General features: G+C 38.8%; 5 protein-coding genes across 5 annotated transcripts in view; 4 read left to right on the forward strand and 1 right to left on the reverse strand.

Moving 5' to 3' along the window:
* The window catches only part of LOC139944357 (cytoplasmic phosphatidylinositol transfer protein 1-like), a 32,415-nt gene extending 21,605 nt beyond the window's left edge, over window positions 1-10,810 (forward strand). Inside the window, exons 6-10 of the mRNA XM_071941360.1 lie at window positions 276-374; window positions 1,421-1,480; window positions 3,058-3,153; window positions 5,045-5,108; window positions 5,760-10,810. Coding sequence (XP_071797461.1) covers window positions 276-374; window positions 1,421-1,480; window positions 3,058-3,153; window positions 5,045-5,108; window positions 5,760-5,926 — 486 coding nt within the window. The 3' untranslated portion in view covers window positions 5,927-10,810. The remainder of the gene's footprint in view (window positions 1-275; window positions 375-1,420; window positions 1,481-3,057; window positions 3,154-5,044; window positions 5,109-5,759) is intronic.
* A 443-nt stretch (window positions 10,811-11,253) lies between these two features.
* LOC139944379 (histone H4) lies at window positions 11,254-11,603 on the forward strand. Its single transcript, XM_071941382.1, has one exon. The coding sequence runs from the start codon at window positions 11,267-11,269 to the stop codon at window positions 11,576-11,578; it is 312 nt and encodes a 103-aa protein (XP_071797483.1). The 5' UTR covers window positions 11,254-11,266; the 3' UTR covers window positions 11,579-11,603.
* A 1,938-nt stretch (window positions 11,604-13,541) lies between these two features.
* Window positions 13,542-14,082, forward strand: LOC139944291 (histone H3, embryonic). Its single transcript, XM_071941278.1, has one exon. It carries the CDS (start codon window positions 13,547-13,549, stop codon window positions 13,955-13,957), a length of 411 nt encoding a protein of 136 aa, XP_071797379.1. The 5' UTR covers window positions 13,542-13,546; the 3' UTR covers window positions 13,958-14,082.
* Window positions 14,083-17,606: 3,524 nt separating this feature from the next.
* LOC139944284 (histone H2A-like) lies at window positions 17,607-18,034 on the reverse strand. The gene has a single exon (XM_071941271.1). It carries the CDS (start codon window positions 18,004-18,006, stop codon window positions 17,629-17,631), a length of 378 nt encoding a protein of 125 aa, XP_071797372.1. The 5' UTR covers window positions 18,007-18,034; the 3' UTR covers window positions 17,607-17,628.
* Window positions 18,035-18,368: 334 nt separating this feature from the next.
* On the forward strand, window positions 18,369-19,064 carry LOC139944174 (histone H2B-like). The gene has a single exon (XM_071941140.1). The coding sequence runs from the start codon at window positions 18,369-18,371 to the stop codon at window positions 18,741-18,743; it is 375 nt and encodes a 124-aa protein (XP_071797241.1). The 3' UTR covers window positions 18,744-19,064.
* Window positions 19,065-19,316: the final 252 nt, after the last annotated feature.

Here is a 19,316-nt window from a genome sequence, read left to right on the forward strand (position 1 = left end):
CGGCTGGGTATTCCAGGCCTGAACAAGATTGGGCCGAACTTTAGTAGTCATGACTAAACTACTGTTCTGTATCAAGCATGTTCTTGAATTCATAGAAAAGATCTACATGTATTCCGTTTTTCAGCCCCGTTACTATTTCTCAGCATGAATGTTTCTAAGGATAAAAAACAAATGAAATTCTTTATCCCCCCCAAAAATGATTATGTTAAAAAAATAAAAATAAAGAATTCTATGAAATAAATGTTTCTGTTTTTCTGTGTTTGTGAATTGATCAGTGCCTAAGTCTTTCTGAAGAGGAGTTGAAGGAGCGACAAGTCCTACATTTAGACATAGCTTATGATGACATACCAGAGAAATACTTCAAGGAAGAAGAGGTAAGCTTTCCAGCAATGAGTAGTCCAATAAGTTCATTCATTCATTCATTCAGTCGATGCGGAGCATCGGATGATGGCCCTCCAAACACGTTGGTCCTCCATTGCTGTACGCAGCTCTTCCCGACGCAGTCAAGAGTCCCGGCACAAGGTGTCCACATAGGTGGTTTGTGGTCTGCCTCGGGAACAGTGACCTTGAGTAGGGGCCCATAGCACAAGCTTGCTCTCTGCCAGCTCAGTATGTCTGAGGCAGTGACCTGCTAGTCTCAGCCTTCTTCCCCTAATCTTGGTGCTAACTCTCGGTAGTCCATCGTAGAGTTCTAGGTTTGTGACATGCCTCTCCTAATGAATCTGTTTAACACAGTAAGTTACTGGGATATAAGTTACTGGGATCTTTTAATAGGGTTCAAAATTTTCAATGAATTTGTTTTTTAAGCAAGGTATAAAAATTGCTAACTTTAGAATAGGTAGAACAGATTCAAAACAAATTCAGAAATATGTGTAGATCTTGGCCAAGCGGTCAAGCGCTCTGTACTCATGCTCTGGTGTTTCTTATTGGCAGAGTGTTGGTTCAAGTCCCAGTCTTGACACTTGTGTTGGTCATGTGTGTTGTGGGTATTTGATATACAGTACTTGATACCGTGGGGTCAATGCATGGTTTTTCAAGGTTTTTCAACCTCGTACAAGGAAGCTTAGTTTTCGGCTTCATTGTACGAGGTTGAAAAATCTTAAAATACCATGTTTTGACCCCGCGGTATCAAATACTGTATATCAAATACCCAGTTCCGTGCCAGTACATGTATCTATCTATACAGTTTGTCGTGAAATCAGAGCGGGCTGGTGCTTGAGTAAAAAGCCTTGGACAAGGCTACCTCTCAACATGAAATGGTTACCTGTATTTGCTTCTAGTGTATAAAGCACAACATCTTTGTAAAACTGAATGAATGTCCGTCCTTGCATCTTACAAATAATGTGACCTCCATCATAGGAAATTGCTATGCTATAACAACAAGGACAATTGGTTTTCTTGGTATTTTACTTATTTTTAGGATCTCACCAAATTCCGCTCTAAAAAGACAGGAAGAGGGCCTCTACAACCAGGATGGAGGGTGAGTGATTCAAACTAATGAATTCAACAGGAAGCTAGGCACCACCTTGGTCTATGAATGATAATATCATTAGGCTTGGAATTACATCTTTGATAGGGCAAGTCTAAAGGCTGAGTCACGCTGCAGTGATAACGATAATGATCACGACGCAAAGGGAACGCATCCTATTGGTTGAATTGCTCCACACAAAATACGCACACACTCATTCAACCAATAGAATGCGTTCTCTTTGCGTTGTGATCGTTATCGTTTTCAATATCGCTACAGTATGACTCGGCCTCAAGATCTTAGTTTCGCAAAGGGTACATGTAGTTCAATGGAATATCTTAAAGTGTATTTGGAACTTTTGAATGGGCATCAAGGCAAAAACCACAGGCAACAGAGCTCATGGCCTCTGTTGCCTCTATGCCATTCCAGGCTTGTAATATTTATTGGTTTGAAACAAAACATGTAGACAAATTCTGATGAAAGAGTTATTTTTCAGTCTTCTTCAAGAAGAGCGCCACCGTTCTCCTGAAGGGTCATTTTGACCTTCCGTCACCGGGAGGGATGGTATTTTTTGCAACTTTTAATATTAAAAAACATTGGGTTGAATGTTGTATTGACCTGAAGCATTGAGATCATCTAGCCGCTAGAGCCAATCAATGACGAATCAATGGAATCCCCCAGATTTGTACACGCATTGCACAGGATGTGCCAATGAACAAGGTCCTTTTACCTCAAAGCCCTACTCCAAACGATGTCATGTACATTTAAAGGTCTTTGGGGTGAGGGACTTAAAACAGGCTTGGGCCCTTTTTGAATCTTTGGCTTTGGATTCGGCTTCAGGCTCCGGTCTCTCGTCTGAAACCCTGAGCGCGTACTTTGCGTACGCGCAATTGTCGAAACAACCGCGGGGCCATGCTAGTCTAAGCCGAATCTGGAGCCAAAGCCGAGGTTTCGAAAAAGATACTGTTGTTGGAGATACTGTTAAAGATTTGATTTTCTTGAAACAGTTTCCCTTTCTCTGCAAAAGTTGTGTGACTTTTATTTAGGGTTCTTCTGCGTCAACCATGGTATTTGTGATAGTGTAAAAACAGTTTTGTTTCGTAATCAGTTTCTTGAATGTGATGACCTTGATACTCTCGGTCGGCTACTCAGATCGTTTTGACAATCTTTTTGTTTCATACTTTGTCAAGATAGTCTGGGGGGTCGTCCGAGAGTGTCAGGGTCATCCTGTTTCTTTATTTACGTGTTCATATCCCTTTTACTGTATATTCGGTGTAATTTTTATAAATCTTCTTATCTTCTCCATTTTTGGAGGTTCTGAGGAAAAAACAAAACAAAAAATGAGTTTTCTTATTATATATTTAAGAATGAATTCACACAAAAAAATCATAAAATAAAACCATGTATAACGCTCCAGATTGCACATTAGAAACCCCTACATAAAGACATTCAGATCTAGAGAACTTTGTTTCAAATCAGCGTGCTTCAACCAAACTTGCAAAAGCTGGGTTCAAAATACCCCACAGTTTAGAAAGTTCGAGGGAGAACCCTGATAAATAAATGTTTTCTTCTTTTTGTTCACAATACAGGAGCAGTGTAAGACGATAATGTGTTCTTATAAATTGGTTCGAGTCAAGTTTGAAGTATGGGGCTTTCAGACCAGAGTGGAGAACATGGTGCACAAGGTGAGATTCATTGCACAGATTGACATTACATGCTGCATGAATTAAGATGCACTGGCATCCTTGTGTAAGGCTTGATTTAGAGTAAACTATTTAGTCGTCAATGATCAGGGCGTTTGGGTTGGCGTAGTGGTTTCTTTCCTTGCCTTCCGCCTCTCGGAACCCGATTCAAATCACGCTGAGGGCACTTTGTGGATTGTGTTTTTCCAGTCCCTACCTGGCGTGGGTTTTCCCTGGAATATTTCTCTTGGGTTTTCCTCCAACATCTAAATTGACACTTCCTTCTTTGTTGTCTCTCCATGGAGCTCATGGCTGTCAAGTGTAGGGATAAAGAGAATCCTTGGCTTCACATCCAGAATTAATCAAGTGAATTAAATGAAATGACATTCAGCCATTTGTGATATAGACTTGAATGATATCTGGTACAATGACTTTCTTAGTCAGAGTTTCCACTTTAATTGAATTCCTCTGACTGCAGAGACAGTTGCTATGCCACATGATTTGGGGCGTGCTTTTTGCGTAGTTATGTAAAGAGATGGTGATCAACCACACATACTGTTGAATATTATGTGTATGGCACAATGGTACCAGGGTTTGTGCATATAAGGTGCTTCACAACAGCTTGCCCCTAACAGTTTTACCATAGAAAAAGGACCAATAGAGAAAGGGTCCATTCTCTATGGTTTGACATAGTATTTGTCATTCTGTATTCCTCTTTTTATTATTTTATTATTGGTGACGGCATGCACCTCAGGTCACCCCCAAGTGACCCACTCCACAAGCAGGGCACTGGGGGCTGACCCGGGTGAGCCCCCGTCAAAAGCTATTCGAACGTACTGGGGCTGACCAGGGTCGACACAGGAAAGCTAAATGAACGCACCCTTAGTTTCAACCTTCCTTGTGGTTACACCAGCCCCCCTCCCTCCACCCCACCTTTTGTTTCTTTGTCATTGTTCATGCCTCTGCTTTTTAAGTTATTAACTAATTATTGTCCTTTCCCTCCACCTTTGATTCTGTCATACTATGTTTGTCATGCAATAGCCCCTAACCCCAACCCATCTTTTGTTTCATTTTCATTGTTCATCACAAGTTGGCTTTTTCTGACTTGCATTCTGCTTCACTCTTTTCACCTCTTTCAAAAAGACCAGTGTGCTTGTTTGTGCAAGAAAGACTTGGTAGAAATAGGCTCAAACAGTGTTAATTTCAGAAAATTGCGAGAGTCGTCAACAGCAATGTCTTATTTTCATACAATTGTGTTCTAAATGCAGGAGTATCATGAGTTGGTTGTTAAATTTTAAGAGAAAATTTTTCACAGTGTTCATTTATTTTTACAGTATTATCTTTGAGCAAATTTGAATTATAGCTGTGTTGCAAACTGCTATTCCAATTAAGTGACCCATGTTATCAATTTAAAGTTAACTAAATGGCTTGACAAAACAGACTGTGCAAGTCTCGCACGAGTCATAACGAGAAGTCACGTGAAACGAATACCTTTGTTTTTAATGAAATCAAATCTTTGCTTTAAATCATTTTTAATGACAAATCTGAACAACACCAATACTCATTACAGCTTGTGTATATTTGTTTTAGTATTTAAAACACTAATGACATATATAAATATAATTGGTTAGTATATTGTGTAAAAAACAAAGTAAAACTCTGGGACAAGGATGTTTATTTGATCTTAAATTTTGTGAAACCCCTTTCGTAAATTGTACGCCCGAATGTGAAACTGCTAAACTGTTTCATGTTTATAGTCCACTCGGCAAGTTGAGAAATGGTGTTTCAATCCGCCCATGGCAGTTTTTAGGCAAAGACCTAAATGGCGGTGTGTTTTTCTTAAATTTTTCTTTTAGAAAATGATGTATTTTGATTATTTGTACTTCTGTTGCAGGCAATACAAGATATTCTTCTGCTGGGTCACAGACAAGCATTTGCATGGATTGATGAATGGTTTGGTAAGTTATCACAGTGGGAATTTCACACCAGCCTTGTAAAGTTCCAGAAATGTATTTTAGACAAATTTGGTACAAATGTGTTCTTATTGAGGAGTATAATGAATTTTCCCAGTTCAACTTATTTTAAGAGAGAAAATTTTCTTTGTTTTTGAAATGTTGATTGTTTACATGTTCATGGAAGATTATGTAAATTGGGAGAAGCATCAACAGGGGTGTAATGTCAAGGTTTTGTACAAGAAACGTGTTCTAATTCATGGCATTAAATATTTGTCCATGTTGTTTTTGTTGTTGGTTTATTTTAAAGGCAGTTGACACTATTGGTAATTACTCAAAATAATTATTAGCATAAAACCTTACTTGGTAACGAGTAATGGGGAGCTGTTGATAGTATAAAGTTAGATTTTGAGGTCTCAAAATCAAGCATCTGAGAGCACACAACTTCGTGTGACAAGGGTGTTTTTTCTTTCATTATTATCTCGCAACTTCGATGACCAATTGAGCTCAAATTTTCACAGGTTTGTTATTTTATGCATATGTTGAGATACACCAAAGTGAGAAGACTGGTCTTTGACAATTACCAATAGTGTCCTGAATCTTTGAAGAGAGAAATTTTTCATTTTCATTGTGTTTATTATTGGTTTTCTTTTGTAGATATGTCCGTTGAAGATGTCAGGAATTACGAGAAGCAGCAACAAGAAGAGACGAATAGCAAGGTGAATGCCGGCCTGAAGAGGCAGTTAAGCCAAGAGTCGGCAAACGAAGACGAGTTTACGTTAGCCTCTGAAGAACCGTTGGAAGATTTAGCCTCCAGTAAATGATTCCCCCCCCCTCCATGTTGTGTATACGTTGATATAGACTTGTAACTCTTTGGGCTGAGCATAAAGCAATAGGATGAAATCTTGTTGAGCTCCTAAATACTCCAGAAAGCATGGACTAAAGGCCTTTTCACACTACCTCCTTTTCGAACCGCATCGAAACCTACCCGGGTCTTTTCCGGTTCAGCGTCGCTTCTTTTCGACAAGGATCAGAGACAAGCAACATTCACACTGGTCTTAATGTGAACCGGCTAATCACGGCAGAAAAATGCAATGTCGATCCGGATTGAGATTTTCAACCCTGGTCCCTGCCAGAGTTGATTTCTATCCGGCTAGAGCATGCTACCTGGATAAGAGGTGCATTGAAATTTTTACAGAACCGGTTCTGACCCCAAGATTTTGGACAGTGTGAAAAGGCCTCAAGTGTGTCATATAATGAGATTGGGTTAAAGGAAGAAGAGAGCTAACGGACTGGATAATAGAGCCTTCCCATGAAATATGCTAATAACAATCATGCATGCGTGCATACCCTATTAGATGTGCACTAAGCGGACGTGCAATCGCGTCTGCGAGATGCAGTCATGAGCCGCATAAAAACAATGTGATATGTGTTCCCGCGCTTTGCTAACCAAGATGTTAGTGCGCACGCACTATGTATGTGCAATTTACATATTTCATGGGAAGGGTCTACGTGGTATTGTTCACAAAGGTAAAAGATTAATCCATAAACCAGACAGAAAGTGTATCCAGGTACATCTTTCTTGTTATTCTTCTGGTTAATTCAATATAACCACACAAAAGGCTGGAAGCACAGATATATCTCGCTCCATCAGTGATAATTGTTGTACGCACAATGTATGGTTGTAACATAACTGGTGTATTGCCCACCACTTTTCAAGAGACTATGGACTTATTCAAAACCACGGCTTCGGCTTTGGATTCGCCACAGGCTCCGTCCTCTCGTCATAAACCCTGGGCTTGTATACGAAAATCATGCTTAACTTTCAAAGCAACCGCGGGGCCAAGCTAGCCTGAGCCGCATCTATAGCCAAATCTAGTCATTTCGAAAAGGGCATAAGTAGTTCTGTCCATGCCTAACAATTTTAAAGCAATAATAAAACCTCAAACGTCTTCGTAGAGGAAGTTTTTTAATCTTTTGGTTTGAACATCTCTTTCAATGTCCAGACATTTTATTACTAATCCAGATTGGATCAATGGATATTTGTGAAGCAGGATACCAACGCAGATGATGTTTACCCTTTTTCAAATGCATGCTTTTTTTAATGAAGTCTGTAATGCCGACATTTTTAATGCAATTTTCAAATGCAAAGAGAATAAATATATAGGGCTCAACTCATGAAATTGTTAAGTAAGTTAAGCCTATCCAAAAATATAATACTATATTTTATAAGTAGAACATCTACATGTACGAGAAATATTTTTTAATTGAAAGGATTGTATGTGTGACCATGTAAAAAAACACAAATAAATAACCCAACTTGCCATTTTGGAAGTCAAGTAAATGCCCCCGCCGTCTAAAATGTGTTACATACTGTGTAACACAAGTTTGAAGTCTCCCTCTTTGATGTGGAGTCAAATGTTATTGCCCTTGAGCCCCAGCAGCCGATTTCACGAAACTCTAGGATTAATCCTAGCTCGAGTTAGGACGAGTAACCTGTCCTAACTTAGGATGGGTTCAATGCGTCCTAAGTCTTTGAATATAGAACTGAACTCGTCCTAAGTCCAAAGACTAATCCTAAGTTATGAATAGTGTGGTGAAATCAACGGCTGGGTATCCGTACCTGTTTAGGTTCTTAGCTTTTTAAAATGAGTAAATATTTTTGTTGTTACCATGTCATTCAAAGTAGGCTTCCACTTTCAAATTGTACAATTGTAAATATTAAATGTCAAGATGTAGACAATTATATTATGATGTGTAAATAATCCAATGGGTCGCACAAAACTCCACAAAAAAATTGGTAAAACCACCACATATTGTATCAATAGGTGTTGACACTTCAGAAACATTTTAGTAACTTTATCTGACTTATTTTTCAAAGTTTTCAGTTGATAACTGATCATAAAATGCATCGCTATCAAAATTGTTAGGTGACTTTCTTAATATTGTAATCATTTGAAGAGTATTTCTGAACTCAAATTGACTGATTGTTTTAAAATTATTGTCATAGACGTTATTTTAATTTGTTTGTATTAAGTGTGTGAATGTATTGCGTGGGTATTATATATTGTTTGTTAACCAGATTATACATATATATATATACTGCCTCTATCTTGTTTCTTTTTAACAAAAAAACTGTTAACATGTTTTTATTTTATTTAATTTTATTCTAAAGCTTACAAAATGTTAAATTATTGAATGGTTCGGCTGTGGCAGGTAAATGCTTCTATAGCCTCAGCATTCTTAAACACTACCAGCAAACACTACCTACTACATAGCAACCATAGCAACCGTTCGCCAGCTAAGGTCCAGTGATGCCAACTTGCTTGCCGTTCCACCTTCCAGGTTAAAAACTTATAGGGATAGAAGTTTCTCGGTTGCTGCCCCCCGCCTGTGGAACGACCTGCCTCTCACCCTTAGATCACAACCTGACATTTTTTCATTCAAATCCAATCTCAAAACTTACCTCTTCAGTCAAGCCTACCATTAATTTTTCCCTTGGTCATATTTTAGCGCAGTGAATAGTTTTCTAGATACCAGCGCTTTATAAGATTTATTATTATTATTATTATTATTATTATTATTATTATTATTATAGCTGATAGCCGTAGTCGACACATTTGAGAAGCCACATTTGAAGACATTTGCCACAACTCAAGCTTTGGCGGAAATAAAACGTGCAGGGAAAACATGGTTGAATGAAAAACAAATGTACTTCCAGTAAGTTAACTTCCACACCAGCGAAGGATTTCACCAAATGGCAAGATTGATCTTAAGATGTATTTTCCGCAAGGCAGAGTGTGACCGTCACAAATACAATTCTGAGTTCTTTGTTAAATGGTGGGGGGGGTGGATGCAATTGAAACTACAGTTTTAAATGGTCAGAAATGTTGTTTTATTCAGTTGGATAACTAAAAACTAAGGTGTCCCACGACCCACGTCCTGGCTACTCTTACCATGTGGCAGGGTGTGTCATATTTAAATCGGCGCACTGAAGCGTGATCCTATAAGTAGTACTTTTTTTTGCGAAAGTAGGAATTAGTTCAGGGGGTGGGGGGGGGGGGTGGGGTTGCGAGTGTAAACGACAGTTTTAAATGCACAGAAGTGCCCTTTATCGTTTACTTTGAGTGCTTGATGTAGCAGATCTAAATAATAAACAATTTCTTTTAGGTTAATGGGGTCAGGTTTTTAGGACATGTGTGAAATTACTTTCTACCTCTATCGGCAGCCATCTTTATTTAGTTCCCTGTATACATATGATGTACATCAATGCTTTGGTAATCAAAGAGGGACCATTCTCATCCCTCGTAGCCCAATTTTATGAATCATGAAATTTTACGAAAAAATATATCTGTCAAGCAAAGGAGATAATGAGTCAGTCCACATCACTGTGCAACAGTGGTGTAACCAGGCCCGGGTGGTTATTCAATAGACCTTATGCACATGACGTCATTTCAGTAGGGCGCCCTCACCTAGAGGTCAAAAGGAGGTTGTTCATTGGCCAATACTGTGCGCTGCGCGTACAAATTTGTGCGTTTCGATTGTTTCGTCACCGTTTTTCCCTTAAGATGGCGGCTGAATGACGTCAGTGCATAAGGTCTATATCAAATAAGCCCCCTCCCCCTAAAAGAAAGAGAATTTTCCCTGCCCTTGAATTCCCCAAAATGAAATGTCTGGTTTTAACTGCAATGCAGACTGGTGTGTATACAGGAAATACGGCTTGATAAGTTTTTAATAAGAAAACTTAATTGGTTTGGAAGGTAACCTTACAAAGCCAATAAAGTTTTGTTTGTGTTTAGTTAATGTTATGCCCAACAGTTTTGGCCAGTTCTCACCCACCCAGTATTTTAAGGTTTATACAGCAGTACAGGCCCAATTTCAGAGTTGCTTTTAAGCACAAAAAGTAGCTAAGCAAAGCACAATTTAGCTTACCAGAATAAGGTTTCTGGCAAAGATACCGTTAAACATGTTATTTTCTTTTTCTAGCTCCTGCTCATTTTTTTGGTTAAGCAGAAAGTTGTGAAGCATTATTTGTTTTTGACGCAGCTCTAAAATGAGGTCCCTGAATTTGTTGTCCATTAATGTTATGGTTGTATCCCAGCTCAGGTTTAGTTGTCCAACATTCAGTATTTTAAGCTTCAGTAAAGTGCTAACTGAATATTAATGTAAAGAGTATATAAAGGGTAAATGCAAAGTAGGAAAATCTACTTGAGAATATAGGTGACCTATGTACACTTAGGCCTAAAAAGGGATCGATGGTTTGGATGGCTTTTGAAGTTATTTAATAAAAGTATCCTGAATGTTTGAGGGGATCTCACATTGGAAATCAGGTTTATGTAGGAAGAATATCATGTCTGAATGATAGAGCTTGTGTTTGTGTAAACACAATTAGCAATGGACTATAATCCAACTTTTTGAGTATGGGGGAAGTATACTAAGAAAGGACTTGGCATAAATCAAGGGTCTGTCAACTAAAAAACTACTCTATTTTGGTTGGAGATTGTGGAATGGAGGAGCCAAATAAACACAAAATAATTATGCCATTTTCTTGACTATACAAATATGTAAAAGTAGTTTGTCAACTATAGGAATAATATACAATGTGATGGTGATTCTCACACGAGTATCAAGAATTGTGAATTAAACAGAAGATTTTTCTGTAGATTGGTGATCACCCACCATCAGTATGCAAATAAAACCATCAACAATAACCATCAACCATAGCATTCTCATCTTTGTGTTGTATCTTTTTGTCTGATATGTTTTAAACTTGTTGTGGTCAGGCATGGCTGTGGTTGAATATAAGATTCCCCTTTTGCATATAGATTAAGACCAATAATATTTTGATGGATTTGGAAAAAACGTGTAATAAAACATAGATATTTTTACGCTGAGGGTTTCACATTAGTACACTATTATGCATACAAAAGTGCATACACTAGCTTGTACCACACATGTGCACACATACAAAGTATGCGTAAGGCGGTGTTGCACACGGCACCATTCAGTTTGCACAATGCGCATGAGCAGATACGGCAGGCTTCATTTTGTCACGCCCCTATCTGATCATTTCTACTACGTCCGCACTTTTGCTATAAATAAGGTGTGCAGAAGTTTGAACGGCATTATTTTCTTGCAATCGTTGAGAAAAGCTATCAAACAACATGTCTGGACGTGGTAAAGGAGGAAAGGGACTCGGAAAGGGAGGCGCTAAGCGTCATCGCAAGGTGTTGCGTGATAACATCCAGGGAATCACCAAGCCTGCTATCCGTCGTCTGGCCCGCCGTGGTGGTGTCAAGCGTATCTCCGGTCTGATCTACGAGGAGACCCGTGGTGTCCTTAAGGTTTTCCTTGAGAATGTCATCCGTGATGCCGTCACATACTGCGAGCACGCCAAGAGAAAGACCGTCACAGCCATGGACGTCGTCTACGCTTTGAAACGTCAAGGCCGTACCCTCTACGGATTCGGCGGTTAGATTTGACATCAACTACAAAACAACAATCCGGCTCTTTTCAGAGCCACACATATTCAAAAAAGAGAAATGCCTGATCTGTTAATTACAATTAATGATTAACCCATTTTGTTTTATTATTAATAAAATATGTCTTGACTTGTTGATTTTGTCGTTTCTTTATACTCTATTTCCATATAACACTTAGGACAGGATTCAAATACAGAAGTTCAAATGAGGACGGCTAGAGTTGGTCTTGCCTGAATATTGTTTTGATTAATTGGGTTCAACATAGGGTTGATAACTTGTCAAATATAAAGTACCAAAATTCTCCATGGTTCGCTCAAATTTCAATAGGGCCTACATGTGATTTAAACAATAAAATGGGTACCCCCCCCCCGATACATTTTGTACAGTACGCTTCACAGTGTTACTAGCTCAAATTTCAAAAACTATGAAGTAATTACCGTACCATTAGGCTGGGTAAAAAAGATGGTCTGAACATGGAACATTACGAAGAAAGGAAGAGAACGGTACCCTTTTAAGACATTACGAAGGTTCTAAGATTGCATTCATTTATTGCTTTGCCTTTGGTGAGATACGAACAGCCTGCAGCTAAGTAAAAGTAATGACAGACTGGATACCACTTTAGTTAAAAAAAAAAAAAAAATGTACAGTGTACATTTAAATTAAACCCTTGATTTCCTTAATAAATGTAGCCTCTGATACTTTGTGAGATACCGGGATACTTTGTGAGAAAATTGTGATTAATGTTTTTGGGGAAAATATGGTGCAGAAAAAATGCCTGGGCTAACATTTTAAACTTTTGTGAAAAAATAGTGATGTTTTAAACAAATTGAACATTCAGGGGCAGAGATTTCTTTATATCCCTGAAGGAAAAACCGCATGAACAGCACAAGTCATGATGTTAATAAATAAAAGGTTTGAAATTATAATAAAACGTGAACATTTATAGGCTAATCACATACATGGATTAGCCTACCATGAAACACTATGACACATGACATATGATGGCTAGTTCTAGATAGAAGGATACAGAGTGGATTTGACCTGTTCATGGGGCTACATGTACATGATGTTGCAAACTCCTTTTTTACTTTTCACATAATTTGTTTTTAATAAAATAAAATGAAAAACTGAACCTGGAATAGCTCTTCCTCGCTCCGACCAAAAAACATCCCGTCTGTTTCCCGGTTCCCGTATCCCGTAGCGTACACATACACATGCGTGGCAATTTCATATCTATAAAATCATAATGTGTGTAATTTAAAATTAAAATAAAATATTTTTTTAATAGGCCTAATAGTAATATATATATCTTTTTATACAAATAACCCAGTGGACGACCTCCAAATTTGCATGGCTATAAAACACTGGGTATATATTGAGTATCAGTAATGGTGAATTTTGTAATCGTAAATCAACAAAATAATAATAAAATTCAGTTTTATAATTGCTATGAATTATAAAAAAGAACAGGTATACCCCCCCCCCCCCCCCTCAAAAAAGACCCACTCATCTAGCCCCCCCCCCCCGGCTCATGATAAAAAAAACGCGCCAGTATTTCCCGCAACAAGGAAAGGGGAAGATTGCATCATGCATATTCATAAGGTAAGCCTGTTGGCAGTAGGAAGCTTGCCCGTAAATTTTTAACAGCAAAAATAATGTTTCAAAAATGTTTTTAACGAGCAATAAAAGTTCCGCCCGTAGTCATAGATGTAATATAAAAAAGGAGATCTACTTCATGCATAAATTCAATCAATTTTAGGCTGTGAAATGGGTGTTTTACCTAAATTTATCTGAACTACTGACAATGGTTAGGATCATGTCGTGCAACTGCTAATCTCCAATTGGGTGAAATTCGGCCAATGAGAGTAGAGCATCCATTGACCAATCAGAATTACCCGCAGAAGGGTATAAATACGGGGCGGGCTCTTCGAAATTTTATTCACTGATCGTTCAGAAAACAAAATGGCTCGTACCAAGCAGACCGCACGTAAATCTACAGGAGGAAAGGCCCCTCGCAAGCAGTTGGCCACCAAGGCAGCCCGCAAAAGCGCCCCAGCCACCGGCGGAGTCAAGAAGCCCCATCGTTACAGGCCCGGAACCGTCGCTCTCCGTGAGATCCGCCGTTACCAGAAGAGCACAGAGCTTCTCATCCGCAAGCTCCCCTTCCAGCGTCTGGTCCGTGAGATCGCTCAGGACTTCAAGACCGAGCTTCGCTTCCAGAGCTCTGCCGTCATGGCTCTTCAAGAGGCCAGCGAGGCTTACTTGGTCGGACTCTTCGAGGACACCAACTTGTGCGCCATCCACGCCAAGCGTGTTACCATCATGCCCAAGGACATCCAGCTCGCCCGCCGCATCCGTGGTGAACGTGCTTAGATTGTCTTTTTGGACAAAAATACAACCGGCTCTTTTTAGAGCCACCACATTTAAAAAAGGGATCAATCTATGATTTGTCATGATTTTTAAAATAATTTTATATTAAACATAGGCGGGCCTAGTCATGCTAGTGTATAGGCCTACTATAGTATTAGTAAGTAATAAAGTGAATAAATTACAGATCAAAATCAAACGTCTCAAATTTGTTTGGTTAGGCCGTTGTGTCGAAACAATGAACTTATTGAATTTTATATTATTCACTGGGCGTCGGAGGCACTGTCCAATAATCCCCTGTTGTGTTAGGCTCACAAACATAATTTTTCTTTTTATCCCCAGAGTTCATGGAGTTACTCTTGTCTTACATTGTGTTATTACATAGTCTATGCAAAGAAAAACCTTGCAATTATGCTCCTATTATGCCACCACCCATTTATATTATTGTCACATCAAACTTCCAAGGCCCCATGACAGACCCAGATACAAACTTCATTGTGAACATCATGTAGGTAGGGGATGTATACATTACCCTGTTTCAGATCAAGAAAGAACAGTTGAACTGAATGGCTAAAAAGTAAAACTGTCACTACACCAGACCCTGATGCAATCCTTACATCAGTATTTTCCCCATAGTGTCATCTGGTTTAAGTCTCACCAAATAATTTAATCAAAACGATAGACTCAATTTCCCAGAACACAGCTGGGCAAACACCATAGAGCTATAAAGCACATAGGCCTACTATACAAACTTTCACACAGCCTCAAAGCCAATACCACGAGTTACAATGAACAAAATGGTCGAATTAACATGTCAATTATTTGGAATTGTAATTAAACAAGTTGTCACAACTGAGTCGTTACATTTGGGGGATTTGTAAAGGAAAATTCTCAGGAGTTGGCAAATCAATTTTATCAACCGTTGATAGTACTAACCTAATTAGCACACTTTACATTTTCTTGCACAAGTTTCTTTCAGGCCAGCTTGGCCCATGATAATAATGAAAACTTATAAAGCGCACAAATCCATAAAGGTGCTTATGGCGCTAAAACACAAACAATAACATTAAAATTATATACAAGAACAAAAATTATAACCTAAGCCTAATTTGAGAGAAATCTGGAACATGTGGTATGGATCACAATACAATATTTAAGAAAACATCAAAAAGGTTCAACAAAAAAAGTAGCTAAGCACAACAATTTATGCTTATTAGAATAGGTTTACCAGGGTAACCATCCAAAATAAGTCACGATTTTTGACTGGTATCCTGGGCCCAATTTCATAAAGCCTGTAAGCACAAAAATTTGCTTTGCATGAAATTTCTTTCTTGGTAAAAACAAGATTACCAACCAAATTTTTAATTATTGCATAATGCTTGTTACTGGTATTCAGCTGTTTTTTGCTTATCCTGAAAATCACATGGAAATTTGGTTGGTAGTCCTGTTTTTATTAAGGAAGAAATTTCATGCTAGCTAAGCAAATTTGCTTGATGAAATAATTACATGCAGACTGTATGGAAACAATTTTGAATGTGCATGTACTTTATAATGTGATGTACACGTGTATGTACATGTACAGTGTACATTGTACACATACATGTACAAACACTGTTGGGCATGAATTGTGTACATGTACATGCGGACACGTACCATGCATTATCCATCATCCACCACGTGGATGTACATGTACAATGTACCTGCGTATTATAACATGTACATATTGCACACGTTTTTTGTATTATTGGGGGACACACACAATAGTAGGACAAGAATATGGGGTTAAGTTGTAAATTGTACAGTTGCACCCTGAACCAAACAGGGCACTCGCGTAGGGTTGCCTATATCCACCAACAAGTCAAATGAAGGCAAAAAGGCTCAAATCTTAGTAACAACATGCACTTGACTCAGTCATGTGCATTTACAATGTACAGTATACGAACACAGCGGTCTCTTTCTCATATTTCACCTCTGTGGACCCCGGTTCGATTACCACCTTAGACAGGAGCCTTGCCCTTGTACACATGTATGTAGATTCCGACTTTTCAGTTCCTACCTGATTGTTGTAGATTTTCCTCCCACACCTGGTCACACCTAAAGTTGTAAATTATGTTGTCCTATTGTTTAGAAATTATGAGTTGCTCAAATCGTTTTACTAAATAGTAATAATAAAATGTATTTATGCTGTGCTTCCTTAACATGAATGATCAAAGCGTATAAAAAAGAAAAGGATACATTAAAACAAGCTCTTTGTGGTGTTTTTTTCTACTGTTATTTAAAAAAAATGTTGCTATAATAATAGCAGTGAGTTTATTATTACTCGGGTGGAAACGTATGATTTCAACAGATCATCATTTTAATATTGTTAAAGATGCTATGTCAGATTGTTGGCCTCAAACATTAAAAAATAGATTATTTTGAGTGAATGGTATTTCAAAGAGTATTACCCGCTCTGAAAAAAAGTTTAACTTTTACCTTTAATGGTCAGGAACCATGACAAAAATTTAAAACATTTCTTATAAAACACATAAGAATTGATCACGTGATATATTGTCGGGATCCCGACAAAAACTAATTTAGAGCACTTTATTTCACTGCTACTAATAATTGGCGGACTTTTTCGAGCAATGGCTCAAATGAAAGCTTGTTACTTTCTCGACCCCCATCAAAATACCTATTGAATTTTAAATCACACTTTTTGGGTCAAATCGGCCAAAAATCTGACATAGCATCTTTAATTTCTGTTAACTTTCTCATGACCATCTGCTTTTGTTATTGCCTTATTTTTGTAAGTACATGTATACGTGTGCAGTCCCTCCCACTTAAAGGAACACGTTGCCTTGGATCGGTCGAGTTGGTCTTTGAAAAGCGTTTTTGACCGTTTATTATAAAATGCATATGGTTAGAAAGATGATGTAAAAGTAGAATACAATACAACAAATATGCCTCGAAATTGCGTGGTTTTCTTTTTACCTCGTCCAATAACACGGTCGGCCATTTATGGGGGTCAAAATTTTGACCCCCATAAATGGCCGACCGTGATAGTTCGCGACGTAAAAAGAAAACCGTGCAATTTTGAGAGATACTTGTGTGGATCATTATATTCTACTTTTTATAGACCAACTCGTCCGATCCAAGGCAACGTGTTCCTTTAATACTTCTTCTTTCAAGTTATTTCTGTCTGCCTACTAATACATATATTGTTTTACCATCGGCCCTTTCATTTAAATAATTTCATCAATTAATTCTATGTTGAGCAACATTTATTAACCGATTAGTATTAGGGCCTACAAGTCTGTTTTCTAATTTCATATTACATTTTATTTTTTCCCTAATTAAAATGTACTTTTAGTTTTTAACTTGTGTGGGTTGTATATTAAAGTAAATGTTGTTTTTGTCGGGTAAAATTAGTTACGGTGTAAAATTTAGGCCTAGACCAAATCATAGCAAATAAACCAAGTTTGAATTAATAGAAGGAAAAAGTGTGATCCGAAAGGAAATTAATTAAAGTTTATGAAAAAAAGATAATTGAACGTCAACAAACAATCATACAGTAAATTAATTATTTATTTTTCAACTTAATTAAAACTTCAGAAGAAACAGACAATGATTCAATCTCTTTTTTGAATATTTGGTGGCTCTGAAAAGAGCCGATTATTTTTGAAGACATCTGGAGTCTATTTCTGTGCCTTGGCGGTCTTCTTGGGCAGAAGAACGGCCTGGATGTTGGGCAGTACACCACCTTGGGCGATGGTGACTCCACTGAGAAGCTTGTTCAACTCTTCGTCGTTGCGGATGGCGAGTTGCAAGTGACGGGGGTTGATTCTTGTCTTCTTGTTGTCACGGGCGGCGTTACCGGCCAACTCGAGGATCTCAGCGGCCAAGTACTCCATGACTGCAGCCAAGTAGACTGGGGCACCAGCTCCCACTCTCTGGGCATAGTTTCCCTTGCGAAGGAAACGGTGGACACGGCCAACGGGGAACTGAAGTCCAGCTCTTGCAGATCGGCTCTTTGCCTTGGCCCGTGCCTTTCCTCCTTTACCACGTCCAGACATGTTGATATTTTGATTTTATAGCGTAACACGAGAATGAGAATGTGAATATAAATTGCTGTGCACATTTCGTTTTTATAGGGCCAAGCAGGATCCTCCGGAGGATCCACGGCAGGTTTCAGCGTTTATCCAATAGAAAGCCGTCGTTTGTAACCAATCAGAAATACGCTTTGGTGTAGCTCGCAGTGTCGTGTGCAAAACACGGCGTCGCTTGGCCAATGGTGAAAACCCAACGCTTCAGGATACCGTGTGGGATCCTCGGCAGGATTCCTAATTTGCATAGCCGATGGTATAAATACAGCGGAATTCACTTGGACATTATTATCTCGTTCTTATCGTCAACTGAAAAGCAACAGAAACCGGAAATGCCTCCCAAAGTCAGCGGAAAAGGACAGAAGAAAGCCGGCGGCAAGGCCAAGGGCGCACCGTCCGGTGGCAACAAGAAAAGACGTAGAAGGAGAAAGGAAAGCTATGGCATCTATATTTACAAGGTCATGAAGCAGGTTCACCCAGACACCGGCATCTCCAGCCGTGCCATGAGCATCATGAACAGCTTCGTCAACGACATCTTCGAGCGTATTGCCGCCGAGGCTTCCCGTCTGGCCCACTACAACAAGAAGTCCACCATCACCAGCCGTGAAGTCCAGACCGCAGTCCGTCTCCTCTTGCCCGGTGAGCTGGCCAAGCACGCCGTCAGCGAGGGAACCAAAGCTGTCACCAAGTACACCACCTCGAAATAGGCGAACATGGTGTTCCCATTCAAACCGGCTCTTCTCAGAGCCAACACATCTTCCAAAGAGAGATAAAAACCAAGTCTGTTATCGTGCATAAAATAAAACAAATTGTCTACACTTAATTACTTAATTACTTAAATAAGAACTTAAAATAAAATTGTGGTCAGTCCTTTGAGAAGCCCCAGACACCAAATTAATAAGTTGGGGTTGAATACCTATTGTTTCTAAAAACAAAACTTAATTACATCTTGCCCCTTCCATAAAATGGGCCCTACCCAAATAGTTGTCAAGTAGAACTTCAATTTTTTTGCAACCAAACTTTTTGTAGAGGACGGTGTGAAGGGAATAGTTGGTAGAGAGGGTGGGGTTAGAGTGGACAGAAATAAATTATTTGTCTCGGAAAATATGCACATGAATTGTTGGTTCTAATGAAGGTCTACAAGGAGTATCATTAGACTGTTATCCAGATTAGATAGGAACATGTCTCACTCTAATCCACCCTCCTTGCAAAAAGTCACCATGCTGAAACCATGGCATAAGAATCCGGAATTTCATCTTTGAGAGGACAAAGCCAAGGGC

Source organism: Asterias amurensis, chromosome 11 (assembly GCF_032118995.1).
Source record: "Asterias amurensis chromosome 11, ASM3211899v1".
NCBI classification, from domain to species: domain Eukaryota; kingdom Metazoa; phylum Echinodermata; class Asteroidea; order Forcipulatida; family Asteriidae; genus Asterias; species Asterias amurensis.

What these genes read in the sequence shown, in the direction of transcription:
- LOC139944379 (XM_071941382.1), top strand. Translation starts at nt 11,267, where the DNA reads ATGTCTGGACGTGGTAAAGGAGGAAAGGGACTCGGAAAGGGAGGCGCT.
- LOC139944291 (XM_071941278.1), top strand. Translation starts at nt 13,547, where the DNA reads ATGGCTCGTACCAAGCAGACCGCACGTAAATCTACAGGAGGAAAGGCC.
- LOC139944284 (XM_071941271.1), bottom strand. Translation starts at nt 18,006, where the DNA reads ATGTCTGGACGTGGTAAAGGAGGAAAGGCACGGGCCAAGGCAAAGAGC.
- LOC139944174 (XM_071941140.1), top strand. Translation starts at nt 18,369, where the DNA reads ATGCCTCCCAAAGTCAGCGGAAAAGGACAGAAGAAAGCCGGCGGCAAG.